The sequence below is a fragment of the Onychostoma macrolepis genome, chromosome 02 (assembly GCF_012432095.1).
Source record: "Onychostoma macrolepis isolate SWU-2019 chromosome 02, ASM1243209v1, whole genome shotgun sequence".
NCBI classification, from domain to species: domain Eukaryota; kingdom Metazoa; phylum Chordata; class Actinopteri; order Cypriniformes; family Cyprinidae; genus Onychostoma; species Onychostoma macrolepis.
Window position 1 is genome coordinate 19,161,965 of NC_081156.1, and position 18,674 is coordinate 19,180,638.

The 18,674-nt window shown below is 37.6% G+C and overlaps 1 protein-coding gene across 10 annotated transcripts in view; it reads left to right on the forward strand.

The window, feature by feature from the left end:
- dlgap1a (discs, large (Drosophila) homolog-associated protein 1a) overlaps positions 1 to 18,674 on the forward strand; it is a 123,384-nt gene that overhangs the window by 66,965 nt on the left and 37,745 nt on the right. For 8 of the 10 annotated variants that reach the window (XR_009266017.1, XM_058799841.1, XM_058799822.1 and 5 more), the window contains 3 exons: positions 59 to 1,123; positions 9,620 to 9,831; positions 18,117 to 18,294. Coding sequence is in view for 9 of the 10 variants with exons in the window: in XM_058799841.1 (XP_058655824.1) it covers positions 131 to 1,123; positions 9,620 to 9,831; positions 18,117 to 18,294 (1,383 nt within the window). In the remaining variant the exon portion in view is untranslated. The remainder of the gene's footprint in view (positions 1 to 58; positions 1,124 to 9,619; positions 9,832 to 18,116; positions 18,295 to 18,674) is intronic. The other 2 variants (XM_058744344.1, XM_058744336.1) reach the window with 2 other exon arrangements.

The following is an 18,674-nucleotide window of genomic DNA, read 5'->3' on the forward strand; positions in this document are numbered from 1 at the left end:
GAAAACATTCGCACAGAATGCTCACGGTCATTTATGTCTTTCTATGTATTCCCTGCAGACCGTCAGGTCACTTTGGAGCTGTACTGTGCGTGGATGCCTCCGACCCTCGCTGGATGATTCCATCTCTGTGATGAAAGGCTTATCCAGCAGCCGCAGCCACCACCACGTGGTGACCTGTGACCCCTCTTTTGACTCCATGGGTCACCATTTGGACCACAAGCCCTACCTCATCAGCCAGATCGACAACCCCCACCCGGTCGACCACTCTTACTACTCCCAGAGAAGCCCCTACCAGCCTGACTGCGTGGTGCCTTACGGGACCTTCCCCCGCAGACACTATAGCTCTCAGCACGAGCTGAAGGACGAGACCGCTGTGGTTCCCTACACCGGGGGAGGGGTTCCAGCCAACAAGGGCCAACAGCGTCTCCCCGTCGCCCTGTTGGATCAGTTCGATCGGCAACTCCCAGTGCCTCGGGACGGCTATCACACGCTGCAGTACAAGCGTGCCGCCGCAGCCTTGGAGCAACGGAGCGACAGCCCTGGCCGAATCCGGCACCTGGTGCACTCCGTTCAGAAGCTCTTCACCAAGTCCCACTCACTAGAGGGCCCACACCATGGTCACGGCCATGGCAAGGGCAGCATCAACGGAGGCAAGGCCAGCCCAGACGGAGAACCCCCTGCTATTCGGCACCGCAAGCGCAGCAAGAGCCGGGAGCGCTGCAAGTCGGCTGAACCCAAGAACAGGACGCCACCTTCTGGCTACTGGAGCTCGGATGAATTGGAACGCGAGGCCTGCCTGTTTCACCATGGACCACCGGGTGTCATGACCATGGGACGTCACCCGGATAAGTCGCAGTCGCAGTACTTCTTGGAAGCCTACAACACCATCAATGACCAGGCACTTAAAAACTCCCGCAGCAGCAATGATTTGGGCAAGTGCTCGACGTGCACGAGCATCCCGCTGAGCGTGGACGCTTCACAGCTCGTGAAGAAGAGCTCGTGGTCGTCCTCTCTCACGGTGAGCAGAGCACGTCAAGTCTACCAGAAGGCCTCGGTAAATGTAGATAAGGCTCTAGTGAAAGCAGAGGCTTGTCAGCAGGAGCGCTCATGCCAATTCTTGCAGGTATGCAAAATGCCTTTCGATTCTCCCCTACACCCACATGCTCACCTAACCCACCTCCACCTTTCCACCACCCCTCCTCTTCCTCCTCCACCACTGGAGAGAGCCTCCAGTTTTGATTTGAGTTCTGCCGAGAAGTAAGTGCAACCCACTAGCTGCCTTACTTTCTGTTTAGCTGACAAGCATCTGTTTGGATCCATTCGATCTCTGACTGGTATTATTTCCCTCTCTAAACCTAAAAATCTCATTTTTTTACCAATATTTTTACTAAGTTCTTATTTTGTTGCGTTCTGTGTGAGTTTGTGTGTGTGTGTGTGTGTGTGTCTGTGTCTGTGTAGGTGGTGGGATTGAATGGAGCAGATTGGATGAGTGCTGTTCTTGTGTGTGTGTATGTAGAGGATAGACTCCATCCTTAATAACTGGTGTCATGAACAGTTAAGTCCTAGTTTAGCATACTGTTAGCAGATTAGCCTGCTAGCTTAGCCTACACCCTATGCAACTGAGCGAAGTGAAGAACTGGCTCCCTTTCCATTCATGAGTGTGAATTTAAATTCCTCAGGAAGTTGAATTAGAATGACAAGAAGAGCAATTCACTCTAAAATGCAATTCAAAGAAACCATGGACCAAAAAGCTATTTTACTAAAGCTGCAGTATGTACCTTATCTTGGTCAAAAATTAACAAAAATTGGTTATTGAGTATATAAGACATCATTGTTCAAAACTGTCTCCTTACCTTACCTTGATTCACACAATAATGATTTATAATTTGAGTTGTGTCTGATTTCACAGGGAATTAATGTCATTTGTCAGTTTGATGCATGGTTACGTCACATCTATAAACAGAAAGAAGACCAGGCTACTATATGCCGTGTGTGGGTGAAGCATTTGTAGCTTGTTATTACAACAGCTGCTTAGTTTTTTTAACACTAGAACCACCAGAGGTCGCTGTATACCTAAAAGCGCCAGCTGGTAAATTTTACCCACACACATGGCAACTGTTTTTGTATGGCTAAAGAACATATTATTTCACTGTATTATGCCACTGTCTTCACAAAGAAGTGTCCAGAGTCATGAAATAATTATCTCAGACAACAAGCAGTGTCGGCCCAGATCCGGCCCACATCTGGTCCGCATGGATTTCACACGGGTCAGATGTGGGCTGGATCTGGGCCAAAACTATGTTGCTGTCTGGGATGTCTAGTCGTCAAATATATTTTTACCCTGTTGTTTTATGTTCAAGACTTTTTAATGCAGCCTACACTAACCCATAATGGTCAGTAAGCTAAAAAACAAACAAAAAAAAAAGCCTGCACTGACAACGAAAATTAGAAGGTAGTAAATATTTGGGTGGTGTAATATTATAATAAAATGACATTAATCAATATATTAGGATAACCCATGTTATTTAAATTACTAAAATGGCGAATAAGACAATAATGAGTAACAATAATTCTCCACACTGCATCGGATGATGCTATGACAAATTCAAGCGCACAGCTTCACCTAGGCCCAATTATTAATTTGTTTAGTTATATAATTTATAATTTGAATAAGAGAACAACACCAATAAACTGTTTTATTGAAACGTTACAAAAAGAAATTATTCGTTATATCATAGATCGGATTTTGTTTTTGTTTTTTTTTTCTTCAGGAAACGGCCAGACTAGAATAAATAGCAACGCAGAAGCGAACAATAAACGATATAGCAAGACAAAAAAATGACAGCGCAAAAATACATGCATTATATAGCGGGTAAATTTGACCCGCACGGCGCTTATAGGTATAAATGCTCCGTTTTTTGATCTGGTTTTATCTAAATAATTTTTAACAACATTGGATTGTAAATTACATAATTTTAGTAAAAGTCAATGACTGGGAGACTTGAATGTTTTGTTGAAAATCTGTTATGTACATTTGAAAAACAGCCACGGGTAAAATTTACCCCGTGGCGGTTCTAGTGTTAAAGGGGTCCTTTATTATGATTTCACTTTTTTTTTTACTTTAGTTAGTATGTAATGTTGCTGTTTTAGCTTAAACAACATCTGCAATATACGATGCAAAGGGGGAGATATTTTCTTTTACAGAATTCATTCTTTAAGGCCTACAACAAACAGCTGGTAGGGATTAGAATCAGCTTTACATAAATTTACATAAACCCTGCCCCCGGTAACACGCAACAAAGGGTAATGGTAAGAGGCATGACATTTCCGGACAACATGCACCGGGCAGTTAGCGAATCACAACGCACTGGGCCAGCTAACCAATCTGAGCCAACTGTGTATTTCTGAGGGAGGGGCTTTATAGAACCAGGAAGTCAACAGACCGTTTTTAGAAGAACAGAAACAGTGGTTTAGAATAAAGGTAAAATATTTGAAAAATAATGAAATTTAAAAAAAAAAAAAAAACCAAGCATGAGCACGTTACAGTGCACCCCATGAACACAATCAAGCCTTCAAAATTAACTGATTGACCACCCCTTTAAGTAACTTTTTATGTTTCAAACAGAGATGGCGATATAGAGGCAAAAGCTATATACTGCAGCTTTAAATATGTTCAAATGTAGAACTATATATAACCTTAAATATGTAACTGAATGCATATTTATTTTGGAGGCATTTTAAATACCCTGTTTGCCACCACAGTTCAAATTCACTTTAAATTCTGTTCAAATTAAATTCGGATTCAGAATTTAAATTGGGATTTTAAAAGGCATTATAGGTGTTATATGATTTTTGCTTTATCAGGCATTACAAACGACTACTCCCTTGAGTCATCAGCAAATATTCTTGACAGTGGTCCTATAATCTGATTGGACAAGAATACCTGCCAAAACACACTGTGCTGACACTCTTTACAACAGCACTCTAGCTCTTGTGCTATTGTTTGAGATGTCGGTTTGAGAAGACCAATTTTTTTGTGTATAATTGTTACATTCTCTGAACTACAGGGCATGTATCAATTATTAGAATGACGGTTATTATTAAGCACTGTGTCAGAAATAAACAACACATTAGTTTGGGTGAGAGAGAACTCACTGTATCTCATATTATTTAAAGTTTTTCCTATTCCTTTTGTACGTAAGGCTGCACAGTCCTCATAGTCCGAGTGAACAGACAAATGAGGTAACCCGTTACGTTTATACATGCATTAAACGAGCGAACTAGAGAAGATCTTAAGACCACCTGCAGCGGACTGTGAATCAGAGTTTGCACGTGGGCAGCCACATACTAATTCAGAGGCTAAATTGAGCTGGCAGGATGTCTCACATGTTCTCTATCATGCTCTGTCAATACAAAGAATAATTGGCATCTTTCTTCAGGGCTAAATCTGGACGCCAGTTGCCATAGTAACCGTGAGTGACAGGGCATTGCACTGTGCTGTTCTTGTTTTAAAGGTTTGTGGAAAGATTCTTTAGATGTTCAGAAAGTTGTGATTTGCTGTCGATATCAAGTTAGAATTATGATGCTGATGCTGTAGTCTTTATACAGATATTTAGGGTTTCGTGTTTGTTCTTTTGGGAGTACCTCTATGTGTGTGTGTGTGTGTGTGTGAGTGTGTGTGTGCACTGAGGAGGATCGCAATAGTGATCAGTCAGTATAGGGTTTTCAGTGATTCTTAAAATTTTAGATTAGATTACATTATACTACAGTATTTTATAGAATGGCACCTGTTTCTGTGACAGCTCTCCACAGTCAGAATATTTGGTTTGCCAATCAGAACACTTTGAGGCCCTTGCTGCCTGTCAATCATTTTATGTGGTCACAGGGAAGGCCATATATGGTAAACAGGAATCTGAGAGCATGGTAGGTGAAGCAGACAATTTTAGTTTGGTTCTGTTAGCAGTCGCCATACCCTAGTCCAGTCAGGTGTGCCGAAAATTATCCAAACTTCATATCTCTATAATATTTTGTTTTTATATAATTTTAAATCAGTGGTATTGGTCTTCCTTATGTCTTTTTAAGGGCTTTACAAATATTTAACCAATGAAAAGCAATTCAAAGAGCTTGTCAGTAAAACTTCGTAACGCCATTGGATCCTCAAACTATCAACTATAGCGCTTCATATCAGAGATTTTGGCCAAGTGTATTAAACAACAAGAAAAAGTGCCCATATAGCTACAATAAATGTTATAACCTGTAACGTTAAGCTGATGAAAGCATAATGCGATGCACTCAGATACAGCCGTTCTAAAGACAGACAAAACACAGATCTCCGTCATTCGCCGTCAAAAACCTTGTTAACTCCGTTTGAGCTTGATTTTCATATAATGTTAATTGCATGTGTCTAATAAAACCACAGTACCAACTCTGATGCCGCACTGTTTAATTACTGAAAATAATCCTTTCCCCCCCCCTATATTTCAATGCACCGTGGGATTTTTATTAATTTATTAATTATTATTATTATTATTAATATATAAAATATCAAACAAATACTTATCAATATCAAACTAATATATACAGTCATGGCCAAAAATATCGGCACCCTTGGTAAATATGATCAAAGAAGGCTGTGAAAATTAATCTGCATTGTTATTCCTTTTAATCTTTTATTTAAAAATTTTTACAAAAATCTAACCTTTCATTGGATAATAAGAATTTAAAATGGGGGGGAAATATCATTATGAAATAAATGTTTTTCTCAAATGCAGGTTGGATACAATTATTGGCACCCCTAGAAATTCTTACGAGTAAAATGTCTCTGAAGTATATATATAGGGTGATTATGAACATGAAATTATCCAGCTATGGCTTCCTGTTTCACAGAAATATAAATAGGAGGGAAAACAAAGCCCAAATTCCCTTAATCATCCATCACAATGAGAAAAACCAAAGAATATATTTCTGATGCGCAGCAAAAGATAATTGAGCTTCACAAATTAGTGAAGTGGCTTTAAGAAAAGAGCTAGAGCAGTGAAAATTCCCATTTCCACCATCAGGGCAATAATTAAGAATTTCCAATCAACATTAAATGTTACGAAACTGCCTGGAAGAGGACGTGTGTCTATATCGTCCTAATGCACGGTGAGAAGGAGAGTTTGAGTGGCTAAAGACTCTCCAAGGACCACAGCTGGAGAATTGCAGAAAATAGTTGAGTCTCGGGGTCAGAAAACCTTTAAAAAAAAATTGTCAAACAGCACCTACATCACCACATGTTGTTTGGGAGGGTTTCAAGAAAAATTCTCCGAGCTCATCCAAAAACAAACTCCAGCATATTCAGTTATCAGACACGACTGGAACTTCAAATGGCACTGGCTTCTATGGTCAGATGAAACTAAAAAATTAGCTTTTTAGCAGCAAACACTCAAGATGGGTTTGGTGAACACAGGGATAAAAAGTACCCCATGTGTACAATGAAATATACTGCTGTATTTTTGATGTTGTGAGCCTATATTTCTGCTGGAGGTCCTGGACATCTTGTTTAGACACACGGCATCATGGATTATATCAAATACCAACAGATAAAAAATCAATAAGTGACTGACTTTGATAGAAATCTTATAATGGGCCATGTTTGGATCTTCCAACCGTACAATAATCCAAACACAAACCTCAAAAACAACACAAAAATGGGTCACTGAGCACAAAACCAAGCTTCTGCTGGCCATTCCAGTCCTCTGACCTGAACCCTATAGAAAATGAGTGCGGTGAACTGAAGAGAAGCAGCACCAACATGGAGCTGGGAATCTAAAGGGTCTGGAGTGATTCTGGATGAAGGAATGGTCTCTGATCTCTTGCCAGGTGTTCTCTAACCTCATCAGGTATTATAGGAGAACATTTAGAGCTGTTAAACTAGCAAATGGAGGTTTCAGAAAGTATTGAATAAAAGGTTGCCGTTAATTGTGGCCAATGTGTATTAGAGAAAAACATTTATTTCATAATGATATTTCTCCCCATTTTAAATTCTTATTATCCATTGAAAGATTAGATTTTTTGTGAATTTTTTAAATAAAAGATCAAAAGGATTAACAATGCAGATACATTTTCACAGCCTTCTTTGATCATATTTACCAAGGGTGCCAATATTTTTGGCCATGACTGTATATATATATATATATTAATATATTTTTACATATTTTGTATATTAGCACTGTAAAATTAAATGTGCATTAAAACTGACACAAGCTTGCATGCAGAGTTTGTGAAGAGTTATTTACTGAGAACCGAGGCACTCTGAGACACTGAAAACACTATATCATGAGCTGCACGTGTAAAAGAACACAGTGTCATGCTTTATTTTGAAACACATATATTAATGTTGTTTAAAATGGATAATTGCCATATCAAAAAAGACATTTATGTTATTTTGATTAATCACATAGCCCTCGTCGGCGACGATAGCCTCGTTGGCTGTCCCGAGTTTGAGTCCTGGCTCGCAGACCTTTTCTGATCCCGCCCACCTCATTCTCTCTCTCTCCCCCACTTCACTTCCTGTTCACTTACTGTCCTATCGAAATAAAGGCATAGAAAACACTTTAAAAAGCCACACAGCCCTCGTCTGGAGAAAGCTCCAGCTGGCAGTTAACATTGCTTGCTGCACTTTTAAAAATGTGCTATGGGGCTAGAATAAGCACCTAAAGATATAAACTGAAATTCCGTTAATGGAAGGAAATGGAAGCTCTCATGTGGGACACAGTCTTTCATCCCTTGATGAAGCGAGGCCCAGTCTGCTGTGAGGACTCTGAGTCTTGTACCCAGGTCTGCTCAACAGGATTTATGCTCATTTTCTGCTCATCAGACTCGACTTGAATAAAGGCTTGTGTGGGTGTTGGTGGTATCTTTGAAGGAAGTTTTTGTGTTTGTCGGCTCTGTGAGCGTGTGTGTGGGCAAAGAACCGGTGTTACTGGAGTCATTCTTCCTCTGACTGCCTTTTATACACTTCCTGACGTCAAGGCCAGCCGTTTCCCCAGTAACGCAAGCTCTGCGCTGATTCATATAATCACAGTGAAATTCTTTAAAGTGGGATTTTCTCTCGATGCCAGCCGAGAATCTCTTTCCAAACCTTAAAATGAACCTCCATGCAGAGTGATGCATGCAGCATACTGGCCTGCCACACAGCTGTGCTCTCTGTTAGCATGAGTTTTGTATGGCCTTAGTAATTTGCACTCTCACATTCTGACACTTCGAATTGATAGTTGATTTTTGCATGGAAGCAGTGTTCGAATTTAGCAGCGCTGCATGTACCAGGGCCCAGATGCACATAATAATTAAAAAAAATAAATAAAAAACGATGATGGCACATTCTGCTTCTTTAAGAAAGACCAAAATTATTTCAAATTATTTCCCTGACATACTGTGATTTATCCAACTTTAGTAATTAGTGATTTTAGTTTTTTTTATTAATTAATTAACTTTTCAATTTTTGTGAGTCATTTAAACAATGGAACTAATACTGTGGATCCTTGTTGTTATATGATAAGAGTACCACCAAGCATTACTGACTTTTGTGAATGTAAGCTCATGCAATTAAAATGAATTATTAGAGCGTATGTGCTGAACAATCACATTTATAACAAACTGGCAGGTATTTTGGCAACTGGAGTTTACAATGAGTTCAGCCCTTCTTTGAGGTCAAATAATCAAGTGAAACCAACTAAAACTAAAATGAAACCAAATGAGGTCCTGCTTCTACATCTGCTGGCATAGAGTTATTTAAAAAGGAACAATTTAGCTATGTAATATTGGAAATTGAGCCTTGGTCTTTGTGCATACATTTTACAGTGACATGTCCTAACTAATAAGCATTTTTCAATATATATACAGTATATATATATATATATATATATATATATATATATATATATATATATATATATATACACACACACACACACACACATTATATATATAGATTAAATATAATTTTTAATATATATTTTAAGTATTTTAGTTTATTTAGTGTTAGTGGTGAAGTTTTCATTTTATGATTTTTTTTTTATTTAAAATTAAATACTTTTTATTTCACTTTTAACATACTTTTGTTTCCCCCGAAGTAGCGGTTTCATACAATTCTCATTTTACTGTATATTTGATTACATCAGACATGCTTTTATGTAGTCTTAATGAGCATTTGTCAAGGCTTTATTACAATTAGACTGTTAGCATTTTATTATCGTAAAACCAAGTAGTTGAAAATGAAAGCTTTTCCCTTTTGTCAGTCTGAGTTGTTCCTCTCTCTTTTGAAACCGCAGTCCAACTTCTCATGCTTTCAGAGAGTCCTATTGATGAGAGTTTGCCCTGGGAGAGCTGCACTGAGACAGATGCTTAACTACCCAGGGAGGCGTCGTTAGTGTAATCATGCAAGCTCTCACCGGCAGCCTCATTAATTATCTCTGCCGGCTCAAAGAGAGGAAGTGGAGATCAGAATGTGTGTGTGTGTGTGTGTGTGTATATGTATGTATGGGTGATTTGTGGAGCCGAGCACACAGGAGGCAGTTTGGACAGTGACATGCACCTTTCGGAAGAGGTTCATGACACAGTGTCACCTCTGACCCCACAGGTCCCTCAAGACGAGTGGGGAGGCTTTCCACTGGGGAAAGATGAGGATATCCCGTGCAGACGCATGCGCAGCGGGAGTTACGTGAAAGCCATGGCGGAGGATGACAGCGGAGACTCGGACGGCAGCCCTAAACCCTCGCCCAAGATGCAGGCACGACGGGCCAGCTACCTCAAAGCCACCCAGCCATCACTCACAGAGATGACCACTCTAAAGTAAGTTCTAACATTTAGATCCATTGTGTTGTTTGTATTAATATTTGTAGTGTAAAAGTTTAACACAAACACTAGTTTTTAATTCGAACCATGGTTTTTGTTAACTAAAACCATTTGAAAACCATTTTGTTACTTTAAATAAATGTTAACTGAAATAAAATATAAAAATTTTTAAACTTACTTTATTTTAGCTACTTGCCAAGGTTCTAATTCTAGTTCTAGTTCTTTTATTTAACACTAGAACCGCCAGAGGTCGCTGTATACCTAAAAGCGCCAGTGGGTAAATTTTACCCGCACACATGGCAATTGTTTTTATATGGCTAAAGAACATATTATTTGACTCTATTATGCCAAAAGAAGTGTCTAGAGTCATGAAATGATTGTCTAGTCGTCAACTATATTTTTATTCTGTTGTTTTATGTTTAAGACTTTTTAATGCAGCCTACACTGACAACGAAAATTAAATATTTGGGTGGTGTAGTATTATAATACAGTGTCATTAATCAATATAATAGGATAACCCATGTTATTTAAATTACTAAAATAGCCAATAGACAATAATGAGCAATAATAATTCTCCACACTGCATAGGATGATGCTATGACAAATTCAAGCGCACAGCTTCACCTAGGCCCAATTATTAATTTGTTTAGTTATATAATTTATAATTTGAATAAGAGAACAACAACAATAAACTTCGGGTAATCAAAAAAAAAAAACAACTAAAAAAAATTATTCATTACATCATAGATCAGATTTTTTTTTTCTTCAGGAAATGGCCAGAGTAGAATAAATAGCAGCACCGTACGTAGTGAACAATAAACGATATGGCAAGACAAAAATGAAATAATAAAACCAAAGTTTGACCAATTATGAGTAACGTTAGGCTAAAACATCTAAATATGATGTCTGGATCACTGTCAGATGAGGCGTCAGATGCTGAGCCGACCCAGGACGCATAACTTACCATCAGACTCTCCATCACTCATGGCATTTAGTGTTTCTAATACCTACCTTCCATAAATCGCCTTCTTTTAGTCATTTTGACTTTATTTGTGAAACTGATAACCGCTAAATCAGTGAGGGAAAGGCGTTGCCTAGAAACGTACAATGTTAAAACATAAGCGGCAAGAAAATAACAGCGCAAAAATACATGCATTATATAGCGGGTAAATTTGACCCGCACGGCGCTTATAGGTATAAATGCTCCGTTTTTTTATCTGGTTTTATCTAAATTATTTTTAACAATACTTGGTTGTAAATTACATAATTTTAGTAAAAGTCAATGACTGGGAGACTTGAATGTTTTGTTGAAAATCTGTTATGTACATTTGAAAAACAGCTGCGGGTAAAATTTACCCCGTGGCGGTTCTAGTGTTAAAACAGTTGCAAGACTGACCAAAGTGCTGTACAACATAATGATCAAAGGTAAAAACACATTCAAACAACATCAAGGTATTTCTAAGGCACCAAGGCATTATTTATCATTTTATTTTAGTTTAACTTGAATTACTAAAGTAACTAAAACTTAAATAAAAATTGCTAAAAACTATATAGAAATATTTGAGGAAAAAACCATACACGATGACAGAAATGAAAAAACACACAACAAACAAATTAAATCTTTAACTGAAATTAAAATGAAAACAAAATATAAAAATACAAATTAATTAAAAATATTGATAATAAAACTATGCTAAATAAAAAAAATACTAAATAGTTACTAAAATAACACTGTTTTGATCGTTTGCCTTGTGCAGAATCATGTATCACGCAGGCCCATTTGTGCAATTAATTCTTCAATTGATATACCAAGTGTTTCATGTTTTGGAAATGATTAAATAAATAAATTATATACTGTATATTATGATTGTTCTACTGTACTGTATAGTCAGTTTTTTGTTTTTTTGTTTTTTTGGCAGTATGAACACAATTGCAAATTGTTGGAAAAATGAGCTAAATGAAAGGGGCCGCCAATGTAATAGCCAATACTTAGATTATCTAGGTAATTGCCCACCTTTTCCTTCTATAAAAAAGGCAGCTCAGTCCTGACATCCGGGTTAGAACTTCCGTTCTCAACTGCAGTACTTCTCTGAGAAGCTGTGACAAATTGGCTATTTTCAGATAATGAACTACTAAATTGATCGGCGACCATGTGCTGCAATTTCATCTAGTGATGACTAATTCAAGAGTAGCTTTGTAATGATTCATTTGAACCAGTTTGGAAGTCGAACTAAATTCCACTCTTGAGTTATTGATTTAACTCAATCTTTTGAACGAGCTGAATTGATTAATCGAGTGAACGACTTGCTGAATCAAAAGACATCATGCTGGGTGATGTTTAACCTGAACGCTGATCCCATAACCAGTATGGCATATTTGTTGTGGAATTGGGACAAAAAGATTATTAACAAATATTATTCAACAATAACCAATAAGCAACAATTTTGGACCAGTAGAATCAATTATCCAACCTTCCAACACCTTCAAAATAAAAACATCTGGACTGCATTGAATTTATTTGAATTGATTCAGTAATTGATTATTGATTTTCGAGTTTACATTCCAGATTCTTTTTTTTTTTTATTCCATAGAGTTCCACAATTAAGAGCCTTCATAATATATTGTGTGTATTACTTAAACTGCAAGTAAAGTGAAATAAAAGTAAGCATGAAAGTGTTTGATGTTGGCAACAGCTCTAACCATGTTCTTCTGCGTTGGTATCCAAAGCTTGGCATCTCTTAAAGAATGACTGTGCTTTAGCCACGTAATAGTCATCCAGCTGGCCATCTAAAAGCTCGAAATCCTCTGCCTGTCCAATCCCCATTTTAAAGCGCACCAGTGCTGTAGTCAACACCTTTAACACCTACCAAGCATGCAGATCTGTTTCCATGTAGCTTTAGAGAGTGACGAGTTTATTAACTGTCTGTTTTATCTGCTGTGCTGCACTCATCTCCCTACGGAGATGTGCAGGGAAAGTCTATTTTTCTAGTCAAGATATTCATTTATCTGGGACTCAGATCTCTGTTGTTTCGCTTTCCCATTTATTTCAGCAGTTTTTATGATAAGACATGTCAATTTAGTCAGGCTTTTGTCATTTTCCTGTGCTGCCCATGAAAAATTAATTAGATTTGTCTTTCTTCTGAAATAAAATCAAAATGAGAAAAACACAACAAAATAACTAGAAAAAGAAAAGGACAAAAAACTAATTGAAAATATTAATAAAAATTATAATAGCGTATCGCAGCAATGCGTTTCCATTACAGATTTGCGCAAAACTTTTGTGATTGTGTCGCAATGCACCGCAGATGTGCGCAGAGTAAATTATTCAAGCATTGATGGCAAGGAAAGCCTCTTATACTTGAGAGTGACCACGTATGAGGTGTTTCTTGGAGATTTTTTTCTTGCCGTAAAAATGGGCGCAGCCATTTGTAAATTCTATGGGTCTAGCTTCCGGTCTCATCCGCATCCAGCTATTTTTAGCTGTACAAAATAGTTCATTTTACTGCTTGATATTGAAAATTGGTGTGCCTTACGACGTTATTTTAATGTATTATCTTAATTATGAACACACTGGTTTGTAGTGCAAACAGTTTTACTGTTTACTGCACGTTGTTATTCTTCTCATTATTTACCTATAGCGGCTAATGAACCGTAAGTCTCACCCATAGGCTTACTTCCGCGTTGAAGAAAAAGGTGGATAGTATATTTAAGAATGGTCATGTGAATTTTAAATATGCCAAGTGACCTGTAAATGTGAAAAAAAACTGTTTCCATTACAGTTTTGAGAAATATTCCTTTTTCCTGAAAAACCACCTCATGCGAATGTGAAAAAGTTTTTGCGATATATGGGAGTTTTTTGTGAAATTGCTTCCATTGTGTGTATTTTTAATTTGCCGTTTCAATTTGCACAATTTGAAGGGTAATGGAAATGCAGCTAATGAGAGGGGTTTTTTTTGTTTGTTTGTTTGTTTTTTAGTCAAGATATTCATTTGTCTGAGACTTCCATCTCTGTTTTCTCATTTATTTCAGCGGTTTTATCATAAAATGTAAATTTAGTCAGGTTTTATATATATATATATATATATATATATATATATTTATATTTATATTTATATAAACAAAAATTGTTTATATATATATATATATATATATATATATATATATATATATATATATATATATAATTTTTACAGAGCATAAAAAGTTCCACGCAGATGGAGTTTTTTGTCTTCTCACTGTTCTCTCTCTTTGAGCGAACGAAAATGCTTTGATGCAAATGAATGGAGTCCAATCATTTTCTCTTTTTTGCTATTTTTATTGCTTTTTTATGTATTACTATTTTATGCAGTAAATTGCTTTGTTAGGAAAGCATTTGCTAAGAACATGAATGTGATATACAAAAGCTTTTGCCTTCTAGGTCGGTGCGCAATTCAAATTAATCATGTCTTTGCGATTCAAATTGAAAATCCATTAGCAGTCTATCCAGAGGGGCGTCAAAGACTCGCTGTTGTATAAATTAAATAATATCAAATGACTGCCGTTGGATTTGAGAGATATTACATTTAATTTAAAGTTTAAGCAAAACATTAACCTCAAACTGAACATTTGTGCCCTTTGACTACCACTCGGAACTGTTTTCTTTGTGTTCTTCCTTTGGTTTCGTCCAGCTCTGAGCTCAGATTGATTGGGTTGGGCTGTTGTACCTCCATGCCCTGCTTCCCCATGGGCACCTGACTCCTGTTCATGTAGGTCACCAGGCTTTTCTGTTACTGCTGAGTAATGAGTGGCTAATCAGCCAGGGTTCAGCGCTGCGCTAATTACCAACCTGCTGTATGACTTGGGGCTCCTAGCACAGCTTGACGGGCAAAACCCATAAAGGATCCACACGGACACATTGAAGGGTGCGAGATTAGATGGTCAGACAGACATGCTTCCCACAGCGGAGATATCAGTCAGCGTTTCCACAGTAACACAACACCATTATTCCTGCCGGTCAGGAGCCGAGTGCAGATTTAATTAAGGAAGCACAATATGCCACGCCACTGCAGTGGCAAAGGTACAAGTAATTACTCTAATTAGCCCAGAGACTTCCTTAAAAGCTTGTGCGTTGTAAAACACACTCCCAAGCCAGTTGACTGAGGTCTTGTAAGCAGCAGGAGCTCGTCAGTTATTCTGAGCATTAATTGACTTTACAGGTTCTCCACTGATATATTTAGCAGGCTTAATATGCAATATGACTGCATCATTGTGGTTTTAAAGAGTCCAGCACATTGTGGCACATGCAAGTACAGCGTGTGTGTGTGTGTGTGTGTGTGTGTGTGTGTGTGTGTGTGAGCGGGGGTTGGCCTACGTTTCGGTAAGTCATTGTGGGGTTGCTATAGTAACAGATTTGCGCTGTAATATGTCTAAAGAGGTTGCCTTAAATGGTCTGTAGGTGGGCTAAGTTCATTAAAGCAATTGTTTGTTCTCATTATTGCATCTGTTCTCATTTCTTGCATCTTTCTGGAGTCTAATGTGCAGTGATAATGTTTTGTCACTTTTTTGACAAAGATCCAATCAGTTTAGTATTTCATTTCATAATTTGTTCACATTTTTTTTTTAAATCACATCTAATTTTAGTATATATGACATTTTAATATTTAATTTTTCAATTTAATTAAAGCTTATTTTATGATCTTTTTTCATGATTTTTTTTTTTTACCTCTGCAAGGCTTATATAAACTTTTGACAACTGTATATACACTAATGTGCAATGATAATTTTCACACTTTTTTGTTTAGTCTTAGTTTTTTGTCACATGGCAAGTGACAAATATCCAGTAAATTGAATCAGTATTCCATTGTCATATTCTTTATTTTATTTTAGTTTCGTTTAGTTTTTAGTTTTTGCATCTAATTTTTAGTTGACAAAAAAACATTTCAGTTGATGAAAGTGCAAATTTAAATAAAAATTTCAAAATAAGAAGGAATATAGTTTTATATATACTGTGTATATACTGTGTATATATATATATATATATATATATATATTATCTATATATATATATATATATATAAATCGTACACTATCTTAAAGTCTATACTTATTTCATCAGTGGTGAAACCAAAAATCCTTTGTTAACATTTTCCTCAGTAATTTCGTTGTTGAGATTAACACTGTCTGACATGTAGGATTGACAAGACAGCAGTGTAATTTCTTTGCTTCAATTTCAGATTGATATCTGCTCAAGCTCTACGAAAGTGCTCTGAGATTCCACCCTAAGCGCAGTGGAAAGCCCAGACAAGGATTGGAGGATTTGCAGATTTGTAATACTGTTCTGGCATTATGAGTGCTCATAAATATTTCATCTTGTGCAATTTCCTCAATCCCGCATTTTGATGGTTTTATCTGTTTATTGACGAAGAAAAGCTTCAAATGCCAGTGTTACATCTGCATGTGCAAGGGAGGTTTGTTTGCTTTAGAGTACAGTCGCAATCCTTCCAACCAACCAATGCCCTGATTATATGCCAGGGGACAGTGCTTTGACCTTTAACTTTGTCTGTTTATGATTAATAATACTAAGTGAGTGTTTGATGTCTATATTTATCGAGCTCATTCTTTATATTAAGTAGGAGTTGAGCTGCTTATTTTATAGCTCAGAAGACCGAATAACTCACATGTACATTAGTCATCAGATACAATTCCATATCTTTGTGAAGCATGAAAATATACAGTCTTACGTGCCTCGGGGAGCTGCCACTGCAGCAGAAAGTACGTGAGGCACAGCGCTGCATTGTGAATGGCTGACGTAATTAACAACCGCACAGCGACCAATCCGTCGAGACGACCGCGACAGCGAGGCGGAAACTTATCGGCTTATTCCGCAACGATGACATCATGCATAACCAGTTCCCCAAAGCCAGGTTCACCATGGGGGATGTGGACCCCCTGAGTGCTTCTTGTGAAGTTTAGCCATTCTGTTCTCCAGTAGTGTAGAGAGATGCCCTGGGGCATTTTGGACCATACCGCTCCGTGAGGAGTTGCTGTGTTCACTTATTATGTATGTGTGAAGCCATGCAGATGGAGGGTGGGAGATCTACGCCAATGCTGGAGCTTCCACTAATTCCCATACTGCTGATGTGGATGCAAGGTGTCTGCCTGTCAGCAAAGTGTCAGTGCGAGCGTTGGGCATGTGTGTGCTGGGCTGCGTGGGCGGCCTTAAGTGAGTTTAGCTGTTTCTCTCCTTGCCCGTGTGCTGCACTCACCCCACCTGCTTTATGCCTGAGTGACCTGATGGAGCCGTCCCTTTATCTATTTAAAGAGCCACATCCATAATGTACGCTGTTGTGCACTGGACACATGCAGAGGTCTTGCATGAGCATTTGATTTGCTCACAGTCCCCCCATGAGCCCTGATGAAGGGACCTTGACGAGGAGTGTGGCATCTAAATGCTTTTAATACTCGTGACGTCAAAGAACATGCTACACGTTTGATTGGTGGAAATTATTTGTTGCATCATACCATCCAGAGAAGAATGACCAGAGCGCCATCATTTATTTAAACGTGTGTTTTTGCCAAAAAAAAAAATCCTTATATTTTATTGTCATTCAACAATGTGTTTACATGGAGGGAATTTGCACACTAAATTGTGTGTTTCTAACCTATCTAAAGTGCATAAAATATATTATTATTACCGTTTTTTCATATATTTTTTTTCTTTTGATATAACAGGTATAACAAATATAAATGTAATACAATTCTTGTAAAAAATGTGCTTACACAGACATTTTAGGGATACCATAAATGTAACCCAAGAACTAGTCCCAATAATTATAATATAATTTAAATAATTTAAAATATTAATTTAGGCTATATTGTAGTGTGTTGATTTTGTATTTGGGAGGCCCAAGCTCATGTGTGACCTTATTCTTCTTTTGTACACATTGCATGTCATTCTTTTCATAGAATAAGCCTATTGTTTGGGCATTGCGTCAAGCCATTCTCTATTATTCCTAATTAAATTGGCTTATCCAATCATATGGCCTCCTATACTCATATTTATTAAAAAATATGAGTATATGAAAATAAAATAAAATAATATTTGAAAAAAATACTTTCAATAAAATGTATTGTTGTTGTTGTTGTTATCTATCTATCTATCTATATATGCACACACATATTGTTAATTACGATTATTAGTTACTAAATAAAATGATTTTTAATTAATATATATATATATAAGTACTCAATTTTTCTCTTTCAGCAAATAAATAAATATCTCTTGTTTTCTCCTCTATGCACAGTATCTCTACAGAACACTCTCCAAAGCTGCAGATCCGGAGTCACAGCTACTTGCGGGCGGTGAGTGAAGTTTCCATCAATAGGAGCCTGGACACACTGGATCCCAAAGCTCTGCTAGCCTCTCCCCAATACCGCTCGCGCAACGAGAGCTACATGAGGGCTATGAGCACCATCAGCCAGGTTTGTGCTCACCCCCAAACACACCGTCATAGCGGGGTGCAGGGGGAGGAAGGTCAAACTCGGTCCACATTAGTCCAACAAGTCCAGTTGAAAACTAGGGGTGCCCCCGAATAGTCGACGATTCAATGCATCGATAGGAGGAGCCTGATTCGACTCCCAATCTCACAGTCGAATATTCGCGGGATGTTATGATCAGTGTTGGGGGTAACGCATTACAAGTAACGCGAGTTACGTAATAATATTACTTTTTTCAAGTAACTAGTAAAGTAACGCATTACTTTTTATTTTACAAGAAAATATCTATGTAATGTATAATGCCAGTTACTTTTTTCCCATTTATTGACTGACAGTGCGCTGTGTGAACATGATGTTACTGTAGT